The 27,648-nt window shown below is 44.5% G+C and overlaps 1 protein-coding gene across 5 annotated transcripts in view; it reads left to right on the top strand.

The window, feature by feature from the left end:
• The window catches only part of MYOF (myoferlin), a 177,675-nt gene that overhangs the window by 55,743 nt on the left and 94,284 nt on the right, over positions 1-27,648 (top strand). For all 5 annotated transcript variants that reach the window (XM_044935128.2, XM_044935129.2, XM_025274124.3 and 2 more), the window contains exons 6-13: positions 16,760-16,926; positions 17,777-17,905; positions 21,870-21,932; positions 22,017-22,067; positions 23,222-23,252; positions 23,726-23,841; positions 24,457-24,583; positions 26,665-26,768. In XM_044935128.2, the coding sequence (XP_044791063.2) occupies positions 16,760-16,926; positions 17,777-17,905; positions 21,870-21,932; positions 22,017-22,067; positions 23,222-23,252; positions 23,726-23,841; positions 24,457-24,583; positions 26,665-26,768 (788 nt within the window). The remainder of the gene's footprint in view (positions 1-16,759; positions 16,927-17,776; positions 17,906-21,869; positions 21,933-22,016; positions 22,068-23,221; positions 23,253-23,725; positions 23,842-24,456; positions 24,584-26,664; positions 26,769-27,648) is intronic.

The raw sequence follows: 27,648 nt of genomic DNA, 5'->3' as shown, positions 1-27,648 counted from the left end.
GTATCTGCAAAACAGCTCAAAGGACATGGCTCAGAATATTATCTATATAGTCCTTGAAGAACTAAAGGTCTTTGACTTTGCTTCATAGCTAAAGTATTATTATTTTGTTTGGCTTTACTGTTCTTTCCACATGTTCTCACTTCTCTGATGAAATCTGTTCTTTGACTAAAGCTGTTATACAGACAAAAGGCAGGACATGAGTGGGGGTCTATTCTGGAAAGCCTCCTAGGTTCCCGCCTGGGTACCAGACTGAGCAGCTTCATGAGACCGCCCAGCACGCAGACTCCAGCAGGAGGTCCCAGGCAAGGCTTTGCTTAGGGTTTGTAGCTTGCACCCTGGACAATGTCAGCTGGTTGTGAGTCTCAGGAGTAGTCTCTCCCTTCACATGTCTGCACCTCCTAAATGTGCCATCACCAGGCTGTGCGCTCAGTCACCTGTCTCACGGGTTGAAGCCCCTCTCTCCCCCTTGGCCACAACCCCTTCCCACCTCCCAACGCCCCCCTCTCCTTTAACCAAGTGCTTCTGGCTGCACAACCCACCTTGTGCTCCTTGTTCTCGGACGTGGGCTGTGGGTCATTCAGGGTGCTGCTCTGGATGGGGTTGGGTCTCAGGGTAAATTTGGGGCTGCAGGTGGATGGACATCTATAAGACAGTCAGGCCTTTCACACAGCGGAGTCCGACCTCCTCCTGGTATCTTTCCAGGGTGACATGATGCTTCATGTCTCTCTGGGCCTTCTTCTGCCTGAAGGTGTGTCACCAGGCGTCCCCGTCTCCCCAGCCTTGCCGTGCACCCCAGGAAGGGAGGGCCCACTCACCCCGCCACACTCACTGCCACCTGGGCATTCTCCTTCCTGGACGTGCGCTGTAACCCTGGTTCCTGCCAGTCTTGGTTCTCAGGACCTGCCTTCTCTGCATTTCTCAGAACTCAGTGCTTTGACCACCTGAGGGGTTTTCTCAGCACCTGCAGCAGCATCTCCTTCCCTGTCTCGTACTGTCTGTCCCCCTCCTGTGTGACTTTCTGTCTGCCTCAGCCTCATCCCAGCCATTGCCCCCACTCACCCACCCTGCAGATGGCTCACTGTTATGGTTTGGACCTATTTATTGACCCGGCAGTTGTGTGTTCAGCATTAGTTACCTGGCTCCTTCCTCCTCAGAGATAGTTATGACTGACATAGCCCCTTACCTCTTATAAGGACACCAACACATCAGCAATGCACTCTGCCTTCACCCTCTGCCCTGCTTCCTCAGACACACTGCTTGGTCCTCTAACTCTCTCGGCCTCACAAGGGCCTGGCAATGCCTCAGGAACATCTGTGGCTCCCTTTGCTGTCACATCAGTGATGACAGATGCAGCACAGGAAGGTGGGGTCCTGAGCGGCACTCCATGAGGGGATGGCCCGAGTGGTCCAACCCCATCCTTCCCGCCGCCTCCGCCCATGCCTGCAGTCATCAGCATTTGCTCTGGCCTGGGAAGGACAGTGGGTACTTTTTGGCCCAAAAAATGCACCCCCAACTGGTGGGCTGTCTGCTGGAGCCACTGAATTGGGAGAACCAGGGTGCCTTTTCTTACCCTGATATTTTCCCTAAGCCACTTCCTGTTTCCTGTTTCTTAGTTTCCTAAGGCTGCTGTAATAAGGTAATAAGAAACTAGTGGCTCGACCAATGGAAATGTGTCCTCTCTAGTTCTGGAGCCTAGATGTCTGGAATCAAAGTGTCCAATGCTTGGTTCCCTCTAAGGACTCTGTTCCATGTTTCTGTCCCAGCTTCTGGGGGTTGCTGCCAGTTCTTGGTGTCCCGTGGCTTGTAGACGCATCACTCCCGTCCCCACCTCTGCCATCACATCATGTTCTCCCTGGTGTCTCAGTCTCACATGGTGCTCTCTGCATGTCTGTGTCCCAATTTCTCATCTTGTTTGGACACCAGGCATTGGATTCAGTCCACCCTAATCCAGTGTGATCTCCGGTTAACTTGATTACACCTGCAAGACCCTATTCCAAACAAGGTCACATTCTGAGGTTACAGATGGACATGACTAGTGAGAGGACACTATTCAACCCTGTATAGTGAAAGTGAGAGTCGCTCAGTCGTGGCTGACTCTTTGCAGACTCCTCTGTCTGTGGAATTCTCCAGGCAAGAATAAAGAAGCAGAGCCAGTCTTTAGTGGAGCCATAATAATGGAGTGAAGCCACTCCCTTCTCCAGATCTTCCTAACCCAGGGATTGAACCTGGGTCTCCCTCATTGCAAGTCGATTCTTCACTGTCTGAGCCACCAGGGAAGCCCTTGTATACTGGTAGATAAAAGGCAGTTTCATTGTCTTTATTCCATTTCAAGAGCCAGGATAAAGGGCCCTTTTGTGATACCCTTTCAGCTGGGCCTTTAGAGGGGGGGAAAATAGCTCTGAGGTTCATTCAAGTAGAAATCATAAACTTACAGTTTACAGTGAACCAACACCACACAGGTTCTTAGTGTTGAATATTTATGGAGTAAAGAAATTGGTTGTTGGGTATTCTGATTCATTGCTTGGTGCTGCAGTGCTGAGGGTGGTGAATTCTTTAAGATACAGCTCCTGCTGTCCAGGAACTTTCAGCCAGGTTTGGAGACAAGACTTTTCCTGAAGGTATAACATTATGGATAACATCAAGGGTTTTGGAGTCAGACTGGCCTAGGTTGGATTCTGTGTCTGTTGTTAATTAGCCATGTGACCTTGGTTAAGTCATTAGCCTTTCTGAATCTGTTTTCTTTTACTGTAAGGTGAGGAACATAGTAGGACATCATCTGCAAAGATTAAATGAGATAATGCATAGAAAGCACTCAGCCCAGTGCCTGTCCTAGAGTAAGTCCTACATGAATGTGGTCTTTATTTTTATTATTACAAAAAAGAATTCTGGATGACTGGTAGTCATGAGCTCAGTTGAGTGCCTCAGTCTTTATGAACATTCAAATTGTTTCTTCTAAAAAGGAGAGCTATTAGAAAAGAATGATCTGAGTCACGCTGAGATGACTAAGTGCTTTCTTCTTAAATATCAGGAAAAAAAACAAACAAACGGATTGTGTCTTAGTGGACCAGGAAGATTTTGAGAATAAGCAGTTTACCAAGCTGTTGGGAGTACAGGCAGAGGTCCCATCTCCTGAGACAGATCCTTGTGAGCCCAAGCTCAGAAAACACGCCATTTCCCTGGAGCAAAGGCTGCTTCCTCAGCAATGAGAAAAGCATCAACTCTTGAACTTTTAAACTCACTGGGGAGAAAACCCTTGCATCCAGACTCCCTTTGCCCGAGGCTCCTTCTCGTGGGTTGTCTGGGCAGTGTTGAGCTTCAGCAGTGCTTATGGACTGAGTCTCCCATCCTCTTAGGAAGCTGACTCCTAGCAGGTTCTGTGGCGGGTGGCCAAGATCTGCTTCATAAATTCTTTTTAATATCTGATACTGCTGGATGGAGATAGGAAATGAGCCAGAACTTGGGTTCTGTTTATTTGAATTTCAAACAAAGAATGTTGATGAGCTGTGTACACAGGACAATTTGTGTTAAAGTGTGAAATGACAGAGTGAAATTTCTCTATTCAAAAAATGAACAGGTTTCTTTGATCTGGAAGTACTGTCTTTGTTCTACAAGAGTAACCTTCACCATGACTGGGTTAAGGGTAGCATTCTGAATATTGATTTCATAATCCAGCTAAAAGAAACTTTTGTTCAACATTTAAAAAACTTTGAATGTTCTAGATTATCTGGATGTGTTAAGGTAAAACTCTTTTTGTCTTAATATGACAATTCAACTAAGCAAGGACATCTTTGAGTCCTTAGTACAACTCAATGCTAGGGAAGACCCTAGGAACAAAAAACCAACAGCTTACAGTCTTGGAGGAAATAGGACTGACAAACGTGAAACAGAGAATGACAGCAGGACAACCATACCTCCTGCTGTCACAGACTAACAGACAGACGATCAGGCCCAGAAATTGGGTTTTCTACTTCCCTTACATTTTTTTTTAAGTTTGTTTGTTTTTGTTTTTGTTTTTTATGTGGACCACTTTTAAAGTCTTTAATCTGTTACACTATTGTTTCTGTTTTATGTCTTGCTTTTGGACCATGAGACTTTGGGGATCTTAGCTCTCTGATTAGAGATCAGCACCATCTGCATTCAAAGGCAAAGTCTTAATTACTGCACTGGACTGCCAGGAAAGTCCCATCACTTCCCTTAAATTGACTCTTAAATGTTACAATTTTATATAAAAGTAATGAGTCCACTCCCTCTAACTTAAATACATCTTTTCAAAGTTTAAAATGTGACTTTGTTGGGGGTGTTTTTTAGTTCAAAAGCAGTATCTGCTTATAAAATTATAAACATCACAGGGAATATAAGACATAAGAACATACAGACCTCTCACAGGTCCACCCTCCTGTGGTAACCACTGTCAACCACTACTGATGTTGATTTTTAAGGTTACCATCCACATAGTGGTTGGAAATATTAATGCTAGAACACAGAAGTGCAGACGTTCAGAAAAATTCAGCTCTGCAAGTTGAAGAAACTAATTATGACCATAGATTATGGGAATGAAACAATCTGGAGGCTCTTTTTTTTTTTTTTTCTTAAATACTCTTTAAGAGCAATGTTAGTTTACCACAAAATTGAGCAAACTACACAGAGATTTCCCATATACCCTCTGCCCCTGCCTATGCATGGCTTTCTCCACTATGAACGTCACTCAGCAGAATGTACTTTTTTTTTTATTTACAAAGGATGAACCTTCATTGACGTATCATTATCATGCAAAGCCCATAGTTTACCTTAGAGCTCACATCTGGTGTTGTACATTCTAAGGTTTGGACAATTGTATAATGATATATATCTGTCGTTGTGGTATCATGCAGAATATTTTAATTGCCCTAAAAATCTGTGCTTTGCATATTCATCTTCTCCCCAGCCACACCCCCTAACCTTTGGAAACCACTGATGTTTTCATTGTCTCCATAGTTTTGCCTTTTCCAGAATATTATAGAGTTGGAATCATACAGTATGCAGTCTTTTCCGATTGGTTTCTTTCACTCAGTAACGTGCATTTAAGCTTCCTCTCTGTCTTTTCTTGACTTGATAGCTCTTTTTTTTTTTTTATTGCTGAATAATACTCTATTGTCTGGATTTACCATAATTTATTTATCCATTCACCTACTGAAGGACATCTTGGTTGCTTCCAAGTTTGGCAATTATAAGTAAAGCTGCTATAAATATCCGTGTGCAGGTTTTTGTGTGGACATAAGTTTTCAACTCCTTTGGATAAATACCAAGGGGCATGATTGCTGGGTGATAGGGTAAGGTATCGGAGAAGGCAATGGCACCCCACTCCAGTACTCTTGCCTGGAAAATCCCATGGATGGAGGAGTCTGGTGGGCTGCAGTCCATGGGGTCGCAAAGAGTGGGACATGACTAAGTGACTTCACTTTCACTTTTCACTTTCATGTATTGGAGAAGGAAATGGCAACCCACTCCAGTGTTCTTGCCAGGAGAATCCCAGGGACGGGGGAGCCTGGTGGGCTGCCGTTTATGGGGTCACACAGAGTCGGACACGACTGAAGCGACTTAGCAGGGTAAGGTATGCATAGTTTGTAAGAAACCACCAAACTGCCATCCGAAGTGGCCGCACCAGTTTACATTCTCACTAGCAATTGAGGAGAGTTCCTGTTGCTCCATATTCTTGTCAACATTTGGTATTGTCAGTGTTTTGGATTTTGACCATTCTAATATCTGTGGGCTTCCCTGGTGGCTCAGAGGTTAAAGCGTCTGCCTGCAAGGCGGGAGACCCAGGTTCAATCCCCAGGTCGGGAAGATCCGCTGGAGAAGGAAATGGCAACCCACTCCAGTATTCTTGCCTGGAGAATCCCATGGACAGAAGAGCCTGGTAGGTTATAGTCCATGGGGTCGGAAAGAGTCGGACGTGACTGACTGACTTCACTTTCACTTTCAATATCTGTGTAGTAGTATCTCATTGTGTTAATTTGCATTTCTCTGATGACGTATGATGTAGAACATCTTTCATATGCTTATTTGCTAACTGTGTGTTGTCTTTGATGAGGTTTCTGTTAAGATCTTTGGCCCATTTTTAACCCAGGTTGTTTATTTTGTGATTGTCAAGTTTTAAGAGTTTTTTGTATATTTTGGGTAACAGTCCTTTATCACGTGTGTCTTTTGTAAATGTTTCCTCACCATCTTGGCTTGTCTTCTAATTATCTGGATATTGTATTTCACAGAACAGAAGTATTTAATTTTAATGAAGCCCAGCTTATCAATGATTGCTTTCATGGATCAGATCTTTGGTGTTGTATCTAAAGGGTTCATTTTTTTTTTAATCGATTTGGCTACACTGGGTCTTAGTTGTGAAACATGGGATCTTCGATGAATTGCTGCATGTGGGATCATTAGTTGTGGCATGCAAACTCTTAGTTGCACATGTGGGATTTAGTTCCCCAATCAGGGATTGAATCCTGGCTCCCTGCATTGGGAGCACAGAATCTTAGCCACTGGACAATCACAGAAATCTTTAAGAGGCTCATTTTTAAGGAAGGCTTCCTTGAAGCTCTTAATGTCAAAATGACAAAGGCTGCATACCCTGGGGCCTTGGTGACTTAACTGAACATGTATGGTGTCAAAAGTCCACTTTTCTTTGCTTGCGTCTTGAGAGTGTTCCTATGACAGAGGGGTGGGCTGACTCAGACCACAGGCTTGACCTTCTGAAAATTTGTTATTTTGCTGACTTGGTTTGCCAGATGTCATTTAGTCTGACTGGAGCCTACATTCCCATGGCCAGAATAAACTATTTTTAAAATCTCACATCTATTTTTGAAGAACAATCTTAAAAGTATATATCCTTCGGTGCTAGAAAGGCAAAAAAAAAAAAAAAAAAGTAGCTAGACTTGGCTGCTTCAAATTCATTCCATTCCACGGATGCCAAAGTCATTTTGCTTGAAATTAAATTTAGTCCAGTTCAGAAAACATTTACTGACACCTGTCTGTGGAGCATACAGAAGAGAGGTATTATTTGCCACCAAGGAGCTTGTGTTTCAGTACAAAGGTAAGATATAAACATAATTGTAGATCAGAGCTAAATATAATAAATTCCTCAAGGGTAGACTAAGCTAATTATTACATGGGAAACAATTTCTTAGAGAAAATACTTTTTTGGCTGTATTTCAACTGTGTATCTTTATTACTTAGTACAGCACTTGGAAAACCATAATTGTTCAATAAACGCTCAGTTGATTGAGTGAATAAATGAATGAGTGAATGGTGGATGAGCAATAGATACGGTTTAAATTTTTGTTCAAGAAGGGCATTTTGGTGAACACCAGAGTATAGGCCAAAGTGACTGATACATTCAGAGAGTAATAAAATGGAAGCATGTTGCTGAGGTCTAGGAGTGCCAGACTGGGGATCTTTTTTTTTTTAATGGAATATTTATTTTAAATTAAAAAATTTTTTTTGGCTGTGCTGGGTCTTTCTTGCTGCTTGGGTTTTTCTCTAGTTGTGGCAAGTGGGGGCTACTTTCTAGCTGCGGTGTGCAGGCTTCTCACTGGAGTGGCTTCTCTTGTTGCGGAGCACAGGCTCTAGGGCAAGTGTGCTCAGGGGTTGCAACTCCCAGACTCTGTAGAGCTCATGCTTAATAGGTGTGGCACATGGTCTTATTGCTCCGTGGCATGTGGGATCTTCCTGGGACCAGGGAGGTGAATTCTTTACCACTTCACACTGGCCAGCAGATTCTTTACTACTGAGCCGCCAGGGACGCCCCCGGACAGGATTAATAGACCTTGAGGATCCATGGAAAACTTTCTGGACAAGGGACTGTTGTTCAGAGCTGCCCTGAAACATGATCAATGTGTTAGAACATCAATTGTAGGCACTCGTTCCATGATTGGGTCTCTACTTGGCTTTGTCCAGCAAATTGATTGTTTTCGACTATTTCTCCCACTGAGGATATTTAGGAAAATCATAGTGATCATAATAAGCAGATGGTTCTTAAATTTTAAACACAGTAAAATCATCGGGGAAATCTTTAAATGTACAGATTTCCAGCACCTAGCTTCAGAGACTCTGATCTGAAGTACAATCCCGCCAGTCTGTATGGTTAACAGGAACTTCCAGGAGATCGTGGTGAAGGCTGATGTTGTTTTTGTTTTTTAAATATTATTCATTTCAGTAATTTGTTTGGCTGCCCCATTTCTTAGTTGTGTCCCTCTGGATCTTCAGTCTTCCTTGTGGCTTGCAGGACCTTTAGTTGCGGCCTATGAACTCTTAGTTGCAGTATGTGGGATCTAGTTCCCTGACCTGGGATTGAATCCAGGCCCCCTGCATTGGGAGTATGGAGTCTTAGCCACTGGATCACCAGGAAAGCCCCTGAAGGCCAGTTTTGGAGCTCACGTTGAGAAGCCCTAGAGTGGAGCATTTTAATCTGGTTAATGTTATCTTGTCTGGACTCAGAGCTCTTGGGCCGTATTTCCTAGATGGGCTCACAGCGTCCATCGATCAAAGGCAGATGCTGCCAGACTTTCCCTGCAAGCCCATGTTTGTATCGCTGTTCAGTTACAGACCTTTCTATGGTACCTTTGCTTTGGTCAATGTATTGGAACTATTCCATAAGATTCTTAGGGCCTATATAGTGTGATTTACCCCAAAAACCAGAGTGGAGAGAAATGAATTGCTCATGCTTGAATGCAGACATTTATTCCAGCATGTTAGAAACCCAGCAAACTTATTATTCAACATTCCAGATAAATCAGCATGTCATCTCCAAAATATTTTCATGCTTAGAAATTTACTCTCTCCTGTTCTGCTTCGTACTTTTTAACTTGCACTGATTGTATCATACCAACTCTTGGTCCTGATTTTGCCATGACCTTTGGCCCAGGGTGTTTAAATTCTGCCTTAACCAGTACCACCATTTAACAAGACCTTGTCATGAGAAGCATAGTTAGTATCACAGGCAGAGATTGACATTCTAGGACTCTGGAAAAACAAGGTTGCTGTGTTTAGGAACAGGAAATAGTAAATATTGACCAAAAAAAAATTCATATAGAAAGAAGTCTCCATCAAGGAATGAAAGAAGATTAGCTTGGGATGGTGACCCAAGAAGTGCATAGGTGGAAAAGATGAGAGGCATGGGAAGTGTTTGGATAAAGGTGCTTGCTGGTCAGGATGGTCCTGGTCACCCTGACTGCCTGTTTTCTCTGTGAAATAAGAAGTAAGGTCATTAGTTGATGGTGAGGAGGACAGAGCATTGGACACTTTCAAGATAAAAGTAGGTGGGAGTTCGAAAGGGTAGAGGGATTTGACCATCTTGGCCAATCAATGGCCATCTCAAACCAAGGTGTAGGACAACTTGGAGGTAGATGCTTTGGTACGATACCTGGTCAATCCTGTGAGTCCGCTGAAGGTTTGAGATCATGAAATTAAAGTGACACTAGTCAGTAAGGTGTGTGTCCAAGTTCAGTTATCTTTGTGAATGAGTGTAGTCAGTGGAGAGCCAAATGAACCAGGTGAATACGATCAAGGGAGGGATTGAGGGGCACCTAGAGGCGTAGTTGCCGTGTTAGATCCCATAACCTAAGGGGTTGGGAGAAAAGCAAGGACATGAAGGAAGTGGGAGCAGGGGACATGATGTGATCCATAGCTTGTGGCAGCCTGTGTGGCTGCAGACTATGGACTGGAGTAACAGAAGGACCAAACTGGAAAGATCTAAAAGATGGCCAGTGTAGTGGGTCGAACAGTGTCCCCCGCTCCCCACTTCCAGTCTACACAGAACCTCAGAATGTGAATTATTTGGGAACAGGTTCTTTCCAGAATGTAATCTGTTAAAATGAAGTCATCCTTAAATAGACCAGACCCGAAAGTCAATGACTGGTGTCCTGTGAGAAAAGGTGAGGACCCATGGACATGTAGGGGAGGAGGCAGAGATGAGAGTGATGCAGCCACGAGCCAAGGAACAGGCCAGGAGCCACCAACTAGTAAGAGGCAGGGAAGGACTTTCTCTAAAGGCTTCTGAGGGAGCACAGCCCTGCCAACACCTTAGTTTTAGAATCTGGGGATTTGGGTCTCTCAGAATAAATTTCGGTTGTGTTAAGTCACTCAGTTTGTGCTGCTGCTGCTGCTGCTGCTAAGTCGCTTCAGTCGTGTCCGACTCTGTGTGACCCCATAGACGCAGCCCACCAGGCTCCCCGTCCCTGGGATTCTCCAGGCAAGAATACTGGAGTGGGTTGCCATTTCCTTCTCCAGTGCAGGAAAGTGAAAAGTGAAGTCGCTCAGTCGTGTCTGACTCCTAGCGACCCCATGGACTGCAGCCTACCAGGCTCCTCCGTCCATGGGATTTTCCAAGCACAGTTTGTGTTACTTGGTTACAACAGCCCTAGGAATAAATTACCACCAGCAACTTCCTATTCAGTCAGCAGTTCCTAACTTACTGTTGCTGCCTGTGGTTATGAAACACTCATACTTTGTAGATCCTCTTAGCTGTTCTTCAGCTTACCCCTGGGTCTCAGTACAGGGCATGCCCGCACAGCGGCTCAGGCTGGGTAATGAAACAGCTTGTGCTGTGTGAAGTTTGGCAGTGCCCTAAGGGCCCTGGTCCTTCTTTGTGGAACACTTAGGGTGTCAGCATTGTTTAATCTTGTGCAGCTTCCCCCCACATAAAGGGGTGATTTCCTGTCCAAATAAACATTCTTCTGCTACTCGGAGATGCAGGATCACTTGGTGCAGTTTCCCGCTGATCCTTCCTTTCAACCTAAAGTCTGACTAGCAGAAGGTGTTTCCAGAATAAACTGGCTCTTTGTCTCCTGCAGGCTCTTTCTGGAGCATCCATCAAGAGGTTAGTGATTAGGGCTTGCTCAGAGCCCAGCACTGCAAAGGGCTATGATTTACCACTTCTTCTGCCATAAACAATGGAAACAGTGACAGACTTCATTTTCTTGGGCTCCAAAATCACTGCGGACAGTGACCACAGCCATGAAATTAAGATATTTGCTCTTTGGAAGAAAAGCTATGGCAAACCTAGACAGCATATTAAAAAGCAGAGACATCATTTTGCCTACAAAAGTTCATTTAGTCAAAACTATGGTTTTTCCAGTAGTCATGTGCAGATATAAGAGTTGGACCGTAAACAAGGCTGAGCACTGAAGAACTGATGCTTTCAAACTGTAGTGCTGGAGAAGACTCTTGAGCATCCCTTGGACTGCAAGATCAAACCAGTCAATCCTAAAAGAAATCAACCCTGACTACTCATTGGAAGGACTGAAGCTAAATCTCCAATACATTGGCCACCTGATGAGAAGAGCTGACTCATTGGAAAAGACTCTGATGCTGGGAAAGATTGGGGGCAGGAGAAGAAGTTTGGATGGCATCATCAACTCAGTGGACATGAGTTTGAGCAAATTCTGGGAGATAGTGAAGGACAGGGAAACCTGGCATGCTGCAGTCCATGGGGTCCCAAAAAGTTGGACACAACTGAGTGACTGACCAACAGCAACAACAACTGCCATGAATAACCACCAACCCCACATGCAACAGTCCACAGCAAGGAGGAAATCCTTTTTGGGTCCAGGATGGCCCAAGGACATTCATCTTAGTTGTTGTGTGCGTGCACAGTCCTGTCTGACTCTTTGGGACCCCATGGACTAGAGCCCACCAGGCTTCTCTGTCCATGGGATTTTTCCCAGGAAGAATACTGGAGTAGGTTGCCATTTCCTCCTCCTGGGGTTCTTCACAACCCAGGGGTTAACCCCACATTTCCCATGTCTTCTGCATTGGCAGGTGGATTCTTTACCACCAAGCCACCAGGGAAGCCCTTATCTTAGATGGAGGAAACTTAAAGCCATGTGGCCCAGCCATTGCCCAGTCTGAAACAGGTTTGCACAAGGGGAGCCTGACCCTCCGGGCTTCCCTAAGGCTGGAGCCAGGTATGAGAGGGGCAACCCCTAGCCACAGGGTGCTCTCGCCTGAGCTCTGAGTGGGAACTTTGCCAAACTGCTGGAAAATGATACCAGAAAGCCGGAGTAAGGGTCAGGATGTTCTCATTCCACATTCATCAAGCCCCTGCTGTGGACAAGGAGGGAGTGTGTCCAGCACGGGGCAGGTACAAAGAAGAGAAGGGCAAGCCCCCTGCTTCTGAATAGTGGATGGTAGTAGGAGGCCCACAGTCCAACAGATGCAAGATCACGTGGTGAGGACAGGGTAGGAATATGTGTGCTAGCAGGAGAAGGGGGATTCTCTCCATCCGGTTGCGATGGGTGCGTCAGACCAGACTGCTTCGTCTGGAACTTGAGGGAGGTGAGGAGCCCACCTGGTGGAGAACAGTAGGAAGGGCATCCTGAGAACTTGGATCCAGGCAGCAGGCAAGCCCTTCTTTTGATGCTTCTTTAAGAACAGAGAAGAAGAAAATCTAGGAAATTTACTTTATTGTTTATTTCTTTTGGCTGTGCTATGCAATGGAGAAGGCAATGGCAACCCACTCCAGTACTCTTGCCTGGGAAATCCTATGGACAGAGGAGCCTGGTAGGCTAGTCCATGGGGTCGTGAAGAGTTGGACCCGACCGAGTGAATTCACTTTCACTTTTCACTTTCCTGCACTGGAGAAGGAAATGGCAACCCACTCCAGTGTTCTTGCCTGGAGAATCCCAGGGACGGGGGAGCCTGGTGGGCTGCCGTCGTCTATGGGGTCGCACAGAGCTGGACACGACTGAAGCGACTTAGCAGCAGCAGCAGCAGTGCTGTGCAAACTGCAAAATCTTAGTTCCCTGACCAGGGATCAAACCCATGCACCCTGTATTGGGAGCACAGTCTTAACCACTGGACTGCCAGGGAAGTCCCAAACCTAGGAAATTTAGACTGGAGAAGGACGAATAATGTGGAAACTTAAAAGCGCCTTTAAGGAGAAGGAGGAAAAAAAGAGGGTTGGAGATTTCATTGTGTGAATTAACAGTGCTGAAACTGGATAGATCAAAGGAAATGTCAAACAATTAAGCAGGTAGCAAGCCCTGCAGGCCTAGGGGAAGAGCATTCCAGGAAGGAGAACAGCAGTTGCAAACTCTTTGGATTGGGAGGAAATGGAATTTGCTTGAGGAAAAAGCAAGGCCAGTGTTTCAAAATGCTGGGAAGAGATAATCATCAAGGGTTTTGCTTCTCTCTTAGAACTGAGTTAGCTAGTCAGTTTCTGTGCCTGCAAGTAAAAGATAGTTAATAGCGAGTTGAGTTCTTTCAGGAGTTCTGTTTTTCTATTGATAACCTCTGTGTTTTTTAAGGCAATGTCACTTTGTTTTGTTTACAAGTATGTTGGTTATCTGTTAAGATTACTATTTTGTTATTGCCCTTTGTGAGTTTCCTTGTCTGTTTTGCTTGTTCTTTCAGATGAAATTTACTGTTTTATTAATGTTGCCAAAAATTGTAAGTAAAATTAGCAATTATAGAAATACAATGTTTTTTAGGGGAAAAAAAAAAAAAAGAATAGGGAAGAAGAGACCCAGATTATTGTGTAGAGGGCTGCTGCTGCTAAGTCACTTCAGTCGTGTCCGACTCTGTGCAACCCCATAGACGGCAGCCCACTAGGCTCCCCCGTCCCTGGGATTCTCCAGGCAAGAACACTGGAGTAGGTTGCCATTTCCTTCTCCAATGCATGAAAGTGAAAAGCGAAAGTGAAGTCACTCAGTCGTGTCCGACTCCTAGCGACCCCATGGACTGCAGCCTGCCAGACTCCTCCACCCATGGGATTTTCCAGGCAAGAGTACTGGAGTGGCAGAGGTAGCCATTCTTCACCTGTGGCTTCTCTGGGGTTTCCTGGTGTCCTGACAAAGATGTTGAGGAACCAGGAAGAGAGCATCGCCTTTACTAGATCCAGTCATAAACCAGTGAGGGAGAACGAGGATGTGGTCTTGGTTTTAGCTCAGTTCTTAATAATGTAACAAGTTGTGTCTGCTTTATGGACCTCAGTTTTTCTACCTGTAAAACAGGGTGAGGGGCAGGTTGGATTTAAAATCTTTTTTTGAAAAACAAAAACAAAAACAAAAACTTTATACTCTTGATTTTTCTAGTTTCTTTTATATAGCTATTTTTGACTGCACTGGGTCTTCGTTGCTGTGTGAGCTTTCTCTAGTTGCAGTGTTGTAGCCATGTTTTGGGAAACAAACTCACTCAGAAGGACGATGCAGATAGTGGAGTGCAGTTTATTACACTGGCGGGCCCAAGGCAGAGTCTCCTCTTAGCCAAGGACCTCCGACCAGTTTTTGTGAAAACCTTATATACCCTAAGTGTACATGCCCAAACCCAGCTCCCCAGATTCCCTGAAACTAGTCTGAACAATGGAAAAGAAAGATACAATCAAAGTTAGCCCGTGATTAATATGCCTTAAGCCCAGGTAGTTAACAGTGGACAATTATGAATAGGCCTGTGGTCATACCCCAATAAGCATAATAGAATGTATGATTCTATTCGGTTACACAGATAATTAGGGTATTCTTTTAGGGATGGAGAGTCTAGGTATGAGCCCTGGGGCTCTTCCTCCCAGGGGCCTGGTTTTCCAGTTGGTATGTCGTTTCCATAGATACTGGGCATATAGCTCAAAGTCCACAGCCTGGCCCAAGATGGAGTCCTGCTTTCAAGATAGAGCCTGTTCTGTTTCCTCCTTCAGCAGCAAGCAGGGGCCACTCAAGTTGTGGTGCATGGGTTTCTTATTGCGGTGACTTCTCTTGTTGCAGAGTACGGGCTTTAGGGCACAGGCTGAGTAGTTGCAGCGTATGGTCTTAGTTGCTCCATAGGATGTGGAATCTTCCTGAACCAGGGATTGAACCCGAGTCCCCTGCATTGGCAGGTAGATTCTTAACTACTGAACCACCAGGGAAGTCCCTGGATTTAAGATCTTTAAGGTCCGTTCTTGTCAAAATTCTGTGAGTTTGTGACTTCTTGGAAGACTGAGGTGTGGCTCCAGAGCATGTTGGGTCAAAGAAGCAGAGAGCAGAGGAGCAGAGTGGGAAGGCACACGCGATGAATTGGAGACAAAGAGGGGTGCCTTGGAAGACCCTGCAAAATGCCAGGAGGAGAGCTTCTCAATTCACAGAAGTCTGTGTGATCCCCAGTGTCCAATGCCATGGAAGGTGAAGCACGAGCATTCAGGAAAGGGTCCTGAGCTTAGCGAGGAGAGGTCGTGGTTGGTCTTTGTGAAACAGGAGCCAGACTCGGATGGGACGAGCATGGATGGAGGGGTGGTGAGGAGGAATGTTCCTCCTGGGCTAAGCGCTGGGGAGACCCTTTACTTCCTTGTGGTTGTCCGTTTCTCACTCTGTGCCCTGTCCCCCGTGCTGCTCACTGACTGCCTCCCTTCCCTACCCCATTACTGCTCTTTAGGAAGTGCTCCAATAAAACGGACTTATCAATAAAAGTTTAAAGAAAAAAGAGAAAGATTAATTTATTGGGAGCTGTTTTGTGCCAGGCACTGTATTAAAGGCCTTGCATATAGATTAATTTTATCTTTACAATAACCTTGTGGTAAATACCATTAGTTCCCCCTTTTTATGAATGAGGAAACTGAAACAGATTGAGAGACTACTCAGAGTCACATAACTCAGAACTGGAATTCCCACGCAGACAGCATGACTCCAAAGCCCAAGCTTTACGAGCCATGCTACAGGGCAGTTGGATGGAACTAATTCATACTATGATGTGAATGACTGGCAGATGACTCCATATGGAAATTGTCTCCTACCATTTCCATATGGGATCATCAGTAAAGAAGGAGGTTCAGGATCCAAAGGCAGGGAGTACAAATGCTGGTATTTTTTAGACAAGGCAGTTAGTTGATCTTCTAGTCTTATATGGTACAGGTTACTGGGAGTTTAAACTTTCTGTGTATTAAGAAAAAAATAACTGAAGTTTGTCATTAAGTTTTAAAAAGTTTGTGAGTAATAAAAGGAAGAAACATAGAAGACGAAGTTGATGTTTGTTATAGATAGGAGAGAAAGATCCGTGCATATTTGAAGGCAGAGGGAAGGTCCCTCTGGGGAAGGAGCCACGGGAGGTAGTTGAAAGGGGACCATTTAGAGGGTCCTCAAAGAATCAGAAGAAAGTAGGGTCTCAGGGATGGGAGGGGGTTCACTCAACCGTGTTTTCCCCACTGAGTGTGAAGGGAAGCTAGGGGACAGATGTGTGTGGAGATGACAGACCGGGAGGGTGGAGCGAGAGTATGATGACCACCTCGGTCTGCTTGGCAGAAAACTGGAGGCCAGTTTCTCTCCTACCATGAGGATGGAGAGGGCATTTGAGATCAGGAAACTCAGGCAGAAAGGAGACAGTGCAAGAGCTCAAGAGGAAAGTTCTAGAGAAAAGACCTGCAGTGGGAAGGGTGGAGTGGAAGTCTCCCCAAGTCTCCAATTTCCTCGGCATTTCCACACATCACCATCCTAACCACAGGCAGACCCCTGACCTCAAGTTGGTTCCCAGATGAGAACTGAGTGATGGTCTGGCTGGGTCCATTCGTACCATCGCCTCTTCTCATGCTCCTCGTGGCCTCTGGCATTCTCCTAGTCACCTTGAAAACAGCCTGAATGAATGCCGTGTTGCACGTGAACACATTTGCCTAAAGAATCTAGATCTGAGTCACAGCTTGTCCCAAGTCACTGTCACCAAGAAGCGTCTCCCTCACCACCTGCCTCAGCAGCATGGAAAACTCCCTGGAATGTTGAGACTCATACAGGATGAGGACTGTCTCTGAATGCATCTCTTTTTGGTATTTTAGGGGAAGAGGAGGAAGATGGAGGTGATGAGGACAGGTTGGACAGTACGGTCAGGGTCCCAGGGCCCAGGGGGCCAGGAGGGACTGTGTCGGAAGCTCACCTTGCCCGGAGGCTCACGAAAGCAAAGAGCAGCCGCCGCATGCTGTCTAACAAGCCACAGGACTTCCAGGTAGGAACAGCCCTAGGGCCCCACATCCCTGTTGTACCAACACCGTGTTGTCCAGCTTCTGGCAACTGTGATGTTGTTAGAAGAGCTTCTGACTGTGGGCAGTGGCTTAACCAGTAAAAAGGGATGTAAGGGTATAAACTCAATGAGAAGAGCTCCCCATCTTTCTTCTGCAAGCAGCAGTAAGTGTTGTCAATCCGGATGAGGCTCTTCAGAGAAATAAAATTCCCTTTTGTGGTAGGAAGTGAGAGAGTTAGTCATTTCTGACTCTTTGTGACCCCATGGACTGTAGCCCATCAGGCTCCTCTGTTCGTGGGATTCTCAAGGCAAGAATACTGGAGTGGGCTGCCATTCCCTTCTCCAGGGGATCTTCCCGATCCAGGGATCAAGCCTGGATCTCCCACACTGCAGGCAGATTCTTTACCATCTGAGCCACCAGGGAAGCCCAAGAGCTAATCAAGGAATGGAAGCACAGGTGTTGTGTTTTCTCACAGCTCTGGCTGCTTCCTTGGGAGATAGCCATGGAGGGTGTTAGTACCTCCCAGGGATCAGGAAGACCAGGTAGGAGGCTCACTCTGGGCAGCAGCCTCCACCCTGCCCTTCACTTTCCCAGGCCAATTCTAGACTACAGCAAGCCCATGACTGCTCTTGGTTTTGGCAACCTGATCCCAGTTCCCATCACGAGAATGGGCGCAGGTGGACGCTCCCAGTCCTTGAGCTCCAGTACATTGCAAAGCTGCGCTGGCATGGTTTCAGTGGTCCTTACGGGCGAACCAGCCAAGGTGATACCTGTGGATTCTCTTATACATTATGCTGGGGAAGGTTCAGTGAGACTCCCCTTCTGTACTTGCAGATTCGGGTCCGAGTGATCGAGGGCCGGCAGTTAAGTGGCAACAACATCAAGCCTGTGGTCAAAGTCCACATCTGTGGCCAGACACACCGAACAAGAATCAAGCGAGGGAACAATCCATTTTTTGATGAGGTAAACGGGCAAATACATGTCCTTGTGCGTCTGTTTTATTTATGTGTACCTTCTCAGCTTCCACCCACTTCTCTACAGTCCCAAGTGGGAGAGGAACACATGTGCAAACTCAACTGTACACAGAGGACAAAGTTTCAGCCTTAAACATTCTGTGCTAAGAACCCCTGGGTCTTGGAGTCACATTGGCCTGCTTCATTATTGGTTCTCAGAGAAGCCTGGTGTCTTTCTGGTGGTTTTACAACAACTTCTGGAGGGAGCCCTTCCAAATGGGTCCTTGCACCTCTTACTATGGACCACACAGAACACTTAGGACCTGCCTTTGTGCTTTTTAATTAGCAAATGTCTCTGAGGGGTGACTCCATGTGACTTAAGTAATCCAACTTTATAAAGGTGTCAAAACCTACTTGACTATAAAAACAATATAGGTTAGAAGAAGCAATTATGAGCAGAAAGGGTTTTTTCCTCCATAATGAGATCATAGCCTGTTCTGATGACTTCTTCTGCAACACTCTTCAAAAATGCTGAATACCTTGACAGTTGTCTTCAATGCCACGAAATTCCACATTTAGGACTGTGAAGAAAAATGATAAATTTGGGGAATTTTTCACATGCCAGCCTTACTCTGCCGAGGAGCCACATTTCTGAGATTCCTGGGGCCTTATGCTCTGATCTCTGAGGCCAGGCATTTCCTACCACAGCTTCCTCTCACAGTTCCTCTTAGTTCCCAATAGCTTGCAATCCCAGCCCTGGTGTTGGTTCTTTTTTTCTGTTCACAAAAGGAACGGGTTTTTTTCTGTGTAGTGCTCCTGGTTGTTTTCCTGTGTTCAACTTGGCCCCCAGCTTTTCAGAGGCTCCATTTTCTTCTCACTTTGGGCTTCTCCTTAGATGAATCACAGACACCAGCAGGCAGGTAGTGTCAAAGCTAACATGAGAGGTGGGCACATTCAGAGATGGGGCACTGGAAGTGGACTTTAGGGAAGGCTGGGTGAAAGTCATGTTGGGGGACAAGACAGGATTGCAGGAAGGACAAAATATGGGACACTTGATGCCTAGAGCATAGAACCCATCCAAGTGTTTACTGAAGGAAGTTATAAGGCTCAAAATAGCCTGGAGTTAAAACTCCCCTCCCAGTCCTCCGCACGGTTCTAAGAAAACAAAGAACTCTCTCACCCGAAGAAAAAAAATGGCCATAAAGATTGATTATGCTCAGCTCCCAGAGGGAGCCAGCCTCTGGCCAATCTCCAGAATTCCTTGCCCCAGCTGTTTAAGAGATAACTACTCCAAACAACCTTGGAGAAGAACAGGCCCCCTTAAGACAGTAGATTTCCACATGTATGCCTATATATACTTACTCTTTTCTTGGGTTAGTGCAGAAGCTCACTAATCTGACTGCTGCCCCTTCTTGCCTCATTAAATGTGATCTGTTCTGTAAAGTGCCGGTCTCCTTTTTTTTCCAAACCTCACCTTCTCTAACTCCCTTACCCTACATTTATAATGTGGGACATTTACTCAACTACATCTATAGGAAGTCCACCTCAAAACTTACCATTTTAATAAATACTTTTGAAATTAGATTTCTCAGTTAAAGGGAAGAATCAAATAACTGAACTTCTAAACAGACCAATTCATAAATCAATAAAAATATTTTACGAAAAAATCTCTAGTTTACACACACATTTTTAACCACGTGATTCAACTTGGTATCACCAAGGGTCAAATGGACACGTGTGTCCTGATGTGATATAATGGAAGTAATCAACATCACTTGTGTCATTTCTTGTCCAGTGGTCAACTTGAATCTAACAATGAGGAAACACTGACAAAAATCCAGATTGTAAGACATTCTGCAAAGCAACTGGTCTTGATAGAAATAAATAACAAAAATAAGCCAGGAGTACTGTTCTAGATAAAAGGAAACTTAGGAGATACAACAACCACATACAATGTAAGATCCTCGAGTGAATCTTAGATTTTTAAAAAAAAAAGCTAAAAAGAACTTTTTTCAGAACAAGTGTAGAAATTTGAAAATTGACTGTGTTACATGTTAAATTTTTGGGGTGTGATAATAGTGTTGTTGCTGTTCAGTCACTAACTTGCGTCTGCCTCTTTGCGACCCCATTGACTGCAGCACGCCTGTCCTTCACTGTCTCCTGGAGTTTGCTCAAATTCATGTCTACTGAATCAGAGATGCTATCTAATCATCTCATCCTCTGTCATCCCCTTCTCCTTTTGCCTTCAATCTTTCTTAGCTGCTGCCGCTGCCAAGTCATTTCAGTTGTGTCCGACTCTGTGCGACCCCATAGACGGCAGCCCACCAGGCTCCCCCGTCCCTGGGATTCTCCAGGCAAGAACACTGGAGTGGGTTGCCATTTCCTTCTCCAATGCATGAAAGTGAAAAGTGAAAGTGAAGTCGCTCAGTCATGTCCGACTCTTAGCAACCCCATGGACTGCAGTCCACCAGGCTCCTCCATCCATGGGATTTCCAGGCAAGAGTACTGGAGTGAGGTGCCATTGCCTTCTCCGATCTTTCCCAGCATCAGGGTCATTTCCAGTGACTCAGCTGTTTGCATCAGGCGGCCAAAGTATTGGAGCTTCAGTTTCAGCATTATCCTTACAATGAATATTCAGGGTTAATTTCCTTTAGGATTGACTGGTTTGATCTCCTTAGTCCATTATAGAAAAAAATGTTCTTGCACTTCAGAGATGAGTGCAAATTTTTTTACTTTTTGAAAATAATCTTTTATTGTTTTTACTTTTTGGAAATAATCCCCTCCCCTACCACTGGTGAGTGTTTTATTTATTTATTAAAAAAATTTTTTTGAACTTTTTATTTTATATTGGGGTATAGCCAATTAATAATTTTGTGATAGTTTCAGGTCAATAGCAAAGAGACTCAGCCATACGCAAATGTACTTTTAAGGAGTGAATTATTGTATTATCTAGAACCTTCTTTCAGATAGTTCAGTTTAAAAAAGAAGAGTTATAAAGCCAAAAGCCAGTGTGACAAAATTATAGCAATGATTCTTTCATTTTTTCTCTGTAAATTTTAAATATTTGTAAGGAAAATGTAGGAGAAAAAAGTCTCAGTTTAAATAAATGCTCCATCTTTCTCTCTTAGGATTAAAGTCTATTGGCGCACAAAACTTTGACTTTATGGTAAAACCTCTACATATCCAATTTTCATCTTCCAAGAGTCAACCTTCTTAAACTTAGCTGTTACATGAGTTAAAATGTGGTCCATACTGACTCTACTGAGGCTCTAACAGTATCTAATGCGCAGAGTTGGCTTTACAAGTATTTTGTTAGAAAGAGCAAAATTAGTGACTGGTTACAGATAATAGCACTAAAAATGGAAGAAAATTAACCTCAACTTTCCAGATCATCCAAGCCCTAAGCACATGAAATAACCTTGATCTTTAGTTAGGTGCTGCTGCTAAGTCGCGTCAGTTATCTACTAGAGGCTAAATCACTTCAGTCATTTCCAATTCTGTGTGATCCTATGTCCTGTAGCCCTCCAGGCTCCTCTGTCCATGGGATTCTCCAAGCAAGAATACTGGAGTAGTTTGCCATGCCCTTCTCCAGGGGATCTTCCCAACCCAGGGATCATATGTCTCCTTATGTCTCCTCCATTGGCAGGCAGGTTCTTCACCACTAACACCACCTGGGAAGCCCTAGCTACCAGATATCTGGTGCCAAATGAACAATTATATTTATTTAAAGAAACGCTATGCACAATTGTTACTTAACCCTTTTTCTGATATACAGAGTTTACCTTGAAGCTCATGATGCTTAAGCTTCAGAGCCTTTTCTGAGGTTCTGCAGTAGGTTCATGCAGTCACACCTGATTTGAGGTTGTGTCTTGTATTTTTTTTTAGGAAGCCCCCTCAAATTTTAGCGTCAGATCCCACTAAACCTTATTCCACTCCTGTTGACATTCAAACGTTTTCCCTTTTTGTTTCAACAGTTATTTTTCTACAATGTCCACCTGACTCCTTCTGAACTGATGGATGAGATCATCAGCATTCGGGTAAGGAGCCACAGAGTAGGAGGGTAGTGCTCACTAGCTGCCAGACGAAGCCGGTAATCTTCTCACCATTCTCCTTTCTTCCAGGTTTACAATTCCCATTCTCTGCGGGCAGATTCTCTGATGGGGGAGTTTAAGGTGGGTGTCCACTGTCTGTTTCATTCAACTTAGGTCAAACATGGGCACTTTCATGATGAGGAATCTGGTTCCTGGCCAGGACTCAGGGTACCCATCTTGGTGACATCAGAAGGTTATATGTAAGGCATTGATGCCATGATCATTGCTGAAAGCCGGACACAAATGCTATGGGGTCAAGAAGCCAGTTGAGTGTCCTCTGGCTGGAGTCTAGTCAACTTCCAAAGTACAGCACTTAGCACTTAGTCCCGCACTTAGTCCTAGAGCAAGATGCCTGGGAGCTGCCATACCAGGGCCCTTCACAGAGTTCCTGTTGTGGCTGGAAGTCCAGTGCTGCTACAGAGGGAAGAGTACTTGCCTGTGGCAAGAAGCCCGTTACCCCGCTCCACTTGTCAGTAGCCCAGAGTTCTATCTACGAAGTCAGTTATTATAAATCTGGTGTATGACAGGCAAGCCAAACCAGGGAAGAGAATCAAGGTGCTTTTCCGAGCAGTTCACACTGGACTTACTGATAAAGACTTGTTGTGCCTTCTTAGTGATTCCACATGGAATGGGCTGCTTCTTGAAGCAAGTCTTAAAAGATGATTTGGGTCAATTCATACTCTGTCTGCCATTAACTAGCCACTTGTAAACCTCTCTGGTGCTTAGTTTCTTCATCTGTAAGATGGGATTATTGTGAAAATGAGGCGAGATACAATATATAAAGCACCTAGCTCTTGGCACATTGGAGTGCCCAATCAAAGGGTCTATTAATGTTAGTATTAGAATTAATTGGAGGAAAAGGTGGAGGAATACTCAGTAAGTAGTCCCATATGGTGACTATGGTCCAGGTTTGCTAGGGTCTGAGGGTTTCCTTAGAATGTGAGACTTTCTATGCTACTGGAAAAGTCCCAAGCAAACCAGGCCACATTGGTCACTGTGTCTGTTCCAGCTGTGAGATTAGCTCATTCATTCAAAATGATGGATTGAGAGCCTTCTATATGTCACACCTCAGAGGAGGCATCAGATATACAGAGACAGTAAGATGGAAATGGTGGGTCTCAAAGCAAGTTGTCTAGTCAAAAGCCTTATTTTTTTAAGTGTAATAATAATGATAGATTCTAGAAGTGACTGAACTGATTGTAAACTTTGAACTATTTTAAATTATTTTTTCCCAGATCGATGTTGGATTTGTTTATGATGAACCTGGTAAGTAACGTTTTCCCATGAACTGGAAGACTCTGGGAATCAAGAAAATTTGAGGGATCAAAGAATAAAGAATGATGTTTTTCTTGACTGAGAAAAAGAAAGGCTATACTCAGTGGGAATTATGATAGCTGTTTAGTATGGGTGTCTTTTTTTTTAGAATCTAATGGCAATCGTCCTAAGAGAAACAAATAGATAATTTCTCTGTTCTGTGAGGCTACTTTAATCTTATCAAAATCAAATTATAGAATCAGTGACTAGAGCTTAGAGACTCTTGTTCAGTCACCCCAGGGCAGGATGTGGGTGGAGAGTCAGTGTGAAGGAGAGAGCATTAAAAGGGAGCCTCATCTGGGGAGTATGGCCTGTCATGAAGACACATTGGAGGAAATACTTGGTTATCTTACTGCAGATGGAATCACGGACTTGTCAGCTTCTCTTTAGAGTATTCCTGTCCTTTTACGCCTTCTTTATTTTAGGTCATGCTGTCATGAGGAAATGGCTTCTCCTCAATGACCCTGAAGATACCAGCTCGGGTGCTAAAGGCTACATGAAAGTCAGCATGTTCGTCCTGGGAACTGGAGATGAGCCTCCTGTAAGCTCCAAATTCTCTGTCCTCTATGTTTTTTCACTAAGAAAGAGGACCCAGAGTTAAGCAAGTGGGCACGAGTAATTGTGAAATGGAGCAGAGCAACCCCAATCCTCCAATTCCTCCAACTTTCTGGAATTTGTTATTTTCTTCACAACAGAATTATTATTCCAGCTCACTTAGCTCCTTCCTTGTGTCTGTGAGCAGGTCTTTCATTCAGTAAAGATATGTGTGTTTTTAAGAGTTCCCCACATCACTGCCTCTACAGAACCTGGCTCCGTTGCAGAATCAGGCATTGCTACCTAAGAGGACGGTTGTTATTCTAGAAAATTGGGCAGCAAGCCAGTAGCCAGAAAGAAAGTAAAAGAGCTTCAGTAACTGTCTCTCTATTTAGCACTCAGAAGATTAAAAAGGACGCATTATTTTCTTGTAGTGTATTGGTCAAAGAAACATGAGCATTGATTTTGTAGGGCAGTTTTGAGGTTGAATTGGTGCCAAACTCTTAAGCTCAAAACACAGGAAATCCTAATGAAAACAGTTATGATCGGTTTTATCCCAGATTTGGCCTCTTGAAGTGCTGCTTTCCTATGTGTATAACTTGCCACTGTGTGTCCCCAATAGCCTGAGAAACAAGATCGTGATAATGACAGTGATGACGTGGAAAGTAACTTGTTACTCCCTGCTGGCATTGCCCTGCGGTGGGTGACCTTCCTGCTGAAGATCTACAGAGCGGAGGACATCCCCCAGAGTATGTATTGATTTAATCCAGCCCCAGGATTGTCAGTTGCCTGCATGATTACATGTGATAAAAGTAATCATACTCCAAATAGTGTCGGTGCTCCCTGCCATATGTCTTTCTCCTTAAAGGCCTTCATAGAGTTATTTTCATTCATTTTGGCCCTATTGAAAACTACCTAAGCAGATTCATGGGGAAGCCTGTTGGTCCCTGACCCATGGCCCTTATGGAGCCTTTGACCCATTCATCTCTGTTCTTTCTCTCTTCTGGGTTCCACACTTTCCCCTTATTCTAAAGGATACCAAAACAGAGGTCAGCAGTCAGCATTGCCAACTCCTTTCATCCCAAATGAAACGGAAGTTCTATAAACAGATAAATGTATTTGCTATCAGAGTATTAAAAATGGCTGGGCCAAAGTTGTAAGTGCCAATAACTAGAAGTATGTCACTAGTGTATTAAGAGATTGGGTGCATTTAAGAGAATTACTTAGAGTGCTTCCATTCATAGAAGCTAATCTAGTTGCTCGCCTGTCCTTGCTAAGGACCTGGCATCCTCTCTGCCTTGCCTGGTGTGCCTGCTTCCTGCTGGGCCCTGGGACATAGGACCCTCTCCCCATCCTCAGGAGGGAGCACCACTGTACAGGCCATGGAGCTCTTCAGGATTTGCTACTTTTCCAGGAACCCCTCCCCTCTAATGACTCCCCAGAGCATCCTTCCCTCGGAAATATCTTAAATGAAGTAAATAAATTAAACCTCACATTATAATACCTGCTGGCCCTGTTCAACTGAACTCTGTTCACTTTTTTAAATTGGAGTGTAATTATTTTCCAATGTTGTGTTAGTTTCTGCCGTATAACAAAGTGAATCAGTTGTCTGTATACATACATCCCCTCCCTCTGTGCCTCCCTCCCCCTCCCCCCACCCCTCTAGGTCCTCATAACGCACTGAGCTGAGTTCCCTGTGCTATACAGCAGCTTCCCACTCGCTGTTTTACACGTGGTGTTCTTGCCTGGAGAATCCCAGGGACGGGGGAGCCTGGTGGGCTGCCGTCTATGGGGTCACACAGAGTCGGACACAATTGAAGTGACTCAGCAGCAGCAGTGTATGCACATGAATGCTATTCTCTGACCCACCCTCCCCTTCCTCTGCTGTGTCCGCAAGTCCATTCTCTACATCTGCATCTCTAGTCCTGCCCTGCAAATAGGTTTATCAGTATCATTTTTCTAGATTCCATATGTATGTGTTAATATATGATGGTTGTTTTTATTCTTCTGACTTACTTCACTCTGACAGACACTAGGTTCATCCACATCACTACAAATGACCCAATTTCTTTCCTTTCTATGGCTGAGTAATATTCCATTGTATATATGTACCACATCTTCTTTATCCATTCATCTGTCAATGGACATCTAGGTTGCTTCCATGTCCTGGCTATTGTAAATAGCGCTGCAGTGAACTTTGGGGTACATGTATCTTTTTGAATTATGGTTTTCTTCAGGGTATACGTCCAGTAGTAGGGTTGCTGGGTCATATGGTAGTTCTGTTTTTAGTTTTATAAGCAACTTCCTTACTCTTCTCCATAGTGGCTGTATCAATTTACATTCCCACCAACAGTGCAAGATCTATTCACTTCTAAGTTTGTTAAAACAGAGATCTGTAGTTTATAGAGGATTAAACACATTATGATTATGCCAAATTTCCTGGAGTTACTCAAGAAAAGATGAGGCCTATATGTTGACCTAAAGAATATTTTCCAAATCACAACTAGGCCTCAGTTTTTGAATTAGCCTGTTTGGATAGACTTTTTTATTCTATTGGTTTCCTCAATAAGTGATTGATTCTCAGCATAGTAATTTATTGATTTTTTTCTGAGACGCTCCCGTTAATTTTTAAATTTTGTGGGGAGAACGTGTTTTCTCTTTCTAAGACAAAGGATTTCTGCAATCCAGTGCCACTGGTACTTGCCACTTTTCAGAATGATTCTCGTTGCAATGGTTTTTCCATACGGAGACGATTTTTAATTTTGCTGAGTGATTTCTGTTCTCTTAAGAGAATCAGATTTGATTTCTTCTGTGACGTGTTCCTTTCCAGTGGATGATGCCTTCTCACAGACAGTGAAGGAAATATTTGGAGGCATCGCTGATAAGAAGAACCTAGTGGACCCTTTTGTAGAAGTTTCCTTTGCCGGAAAAAAGGTTTGTATGTGACCTCAATGTAGATGCCTCTGCTGCTGCTGCTGCTAAGTCGCTTCAGTCGTGTCCGACTCTGTGCGACCCCAGAGATGGAAGCCCACTAGGCTCCCCTGTCCCTGGGATTCTCCAGGCAAGAACACTGGAGTGGCTTGCCATTTCCTTCTCCAATGCATGAAAGTGAAAAGTGAAAGTGAAGTCACTCAGTCGTGTCCGACTCCTAGCAACCCCATGGACTGCAGCCTACCAGGCTCCTCCGTCCATGGAATTTTCCAGGCAAGAGTACTGGATTGGGGTGCCATTGCCTTCTCTGAGATGCCTCTCAGATCAGATCAGATCAGTCGCTCAGTCATGTCCGACTCTTTGCGACCCCATGAATTGCAGCATGCCAGGCCTCCCTGTCCATCACCAACTCCCGGAGTTCACTCAGACTCACGTCCATCGAGTCAGTGATGCCATCCAGCCATCTCATCCTCTGTCATCCCCTTCTCCTCTTGCCCCCAATCCCTCCCAGCATCAGAGTCTTTTTCCAATGAGTCAACTCTTCACATGAGGTGGCCAAAGTACTGGAGTTTCAGCTTTAGCATCATTCCCTCCAAAGAAATCTCAGGGCTGATCTCCTTCAGGATGGACTGGTTGGATCTCCTTGCAGTCCAAGGGACTCTCAAGAGTCTTCTTCAACACCACAGTTCAAAAGCATCAATTCTTCGGTGCTCAGCCTTCTTCACAGTCCAACTCTCACATCCATACATGACCACAGGAAAAACCATAGCCTTGACTAGACGAACCTTTGTTGGCAAAGTAATGTCTCTGCTTTTGAATATGCTATCTAGGTTGGTCATAACTTTCCTTTCAAGGAGCAAGCGTCTTTTAATTTAGAAACATG

This window comes from Bubalus bubalis, chromosome 23, assembly GCF_019923935.1.
Source record: "Bubalus bubalis isolate 160015118507 breed Murrah chromosome 23, NDDB_SH_1, whole genome shotgun sequence".
Taxonomy (NCBI): Eukaryota; Metazoa; Chordata; class Mammalia; order Artiodactyla; family Bovidae; genus Bubalus; species Bubalus bubalis.
This window is presented reverse-complemented; position numbering and strand designations above follow the sequence as displayed.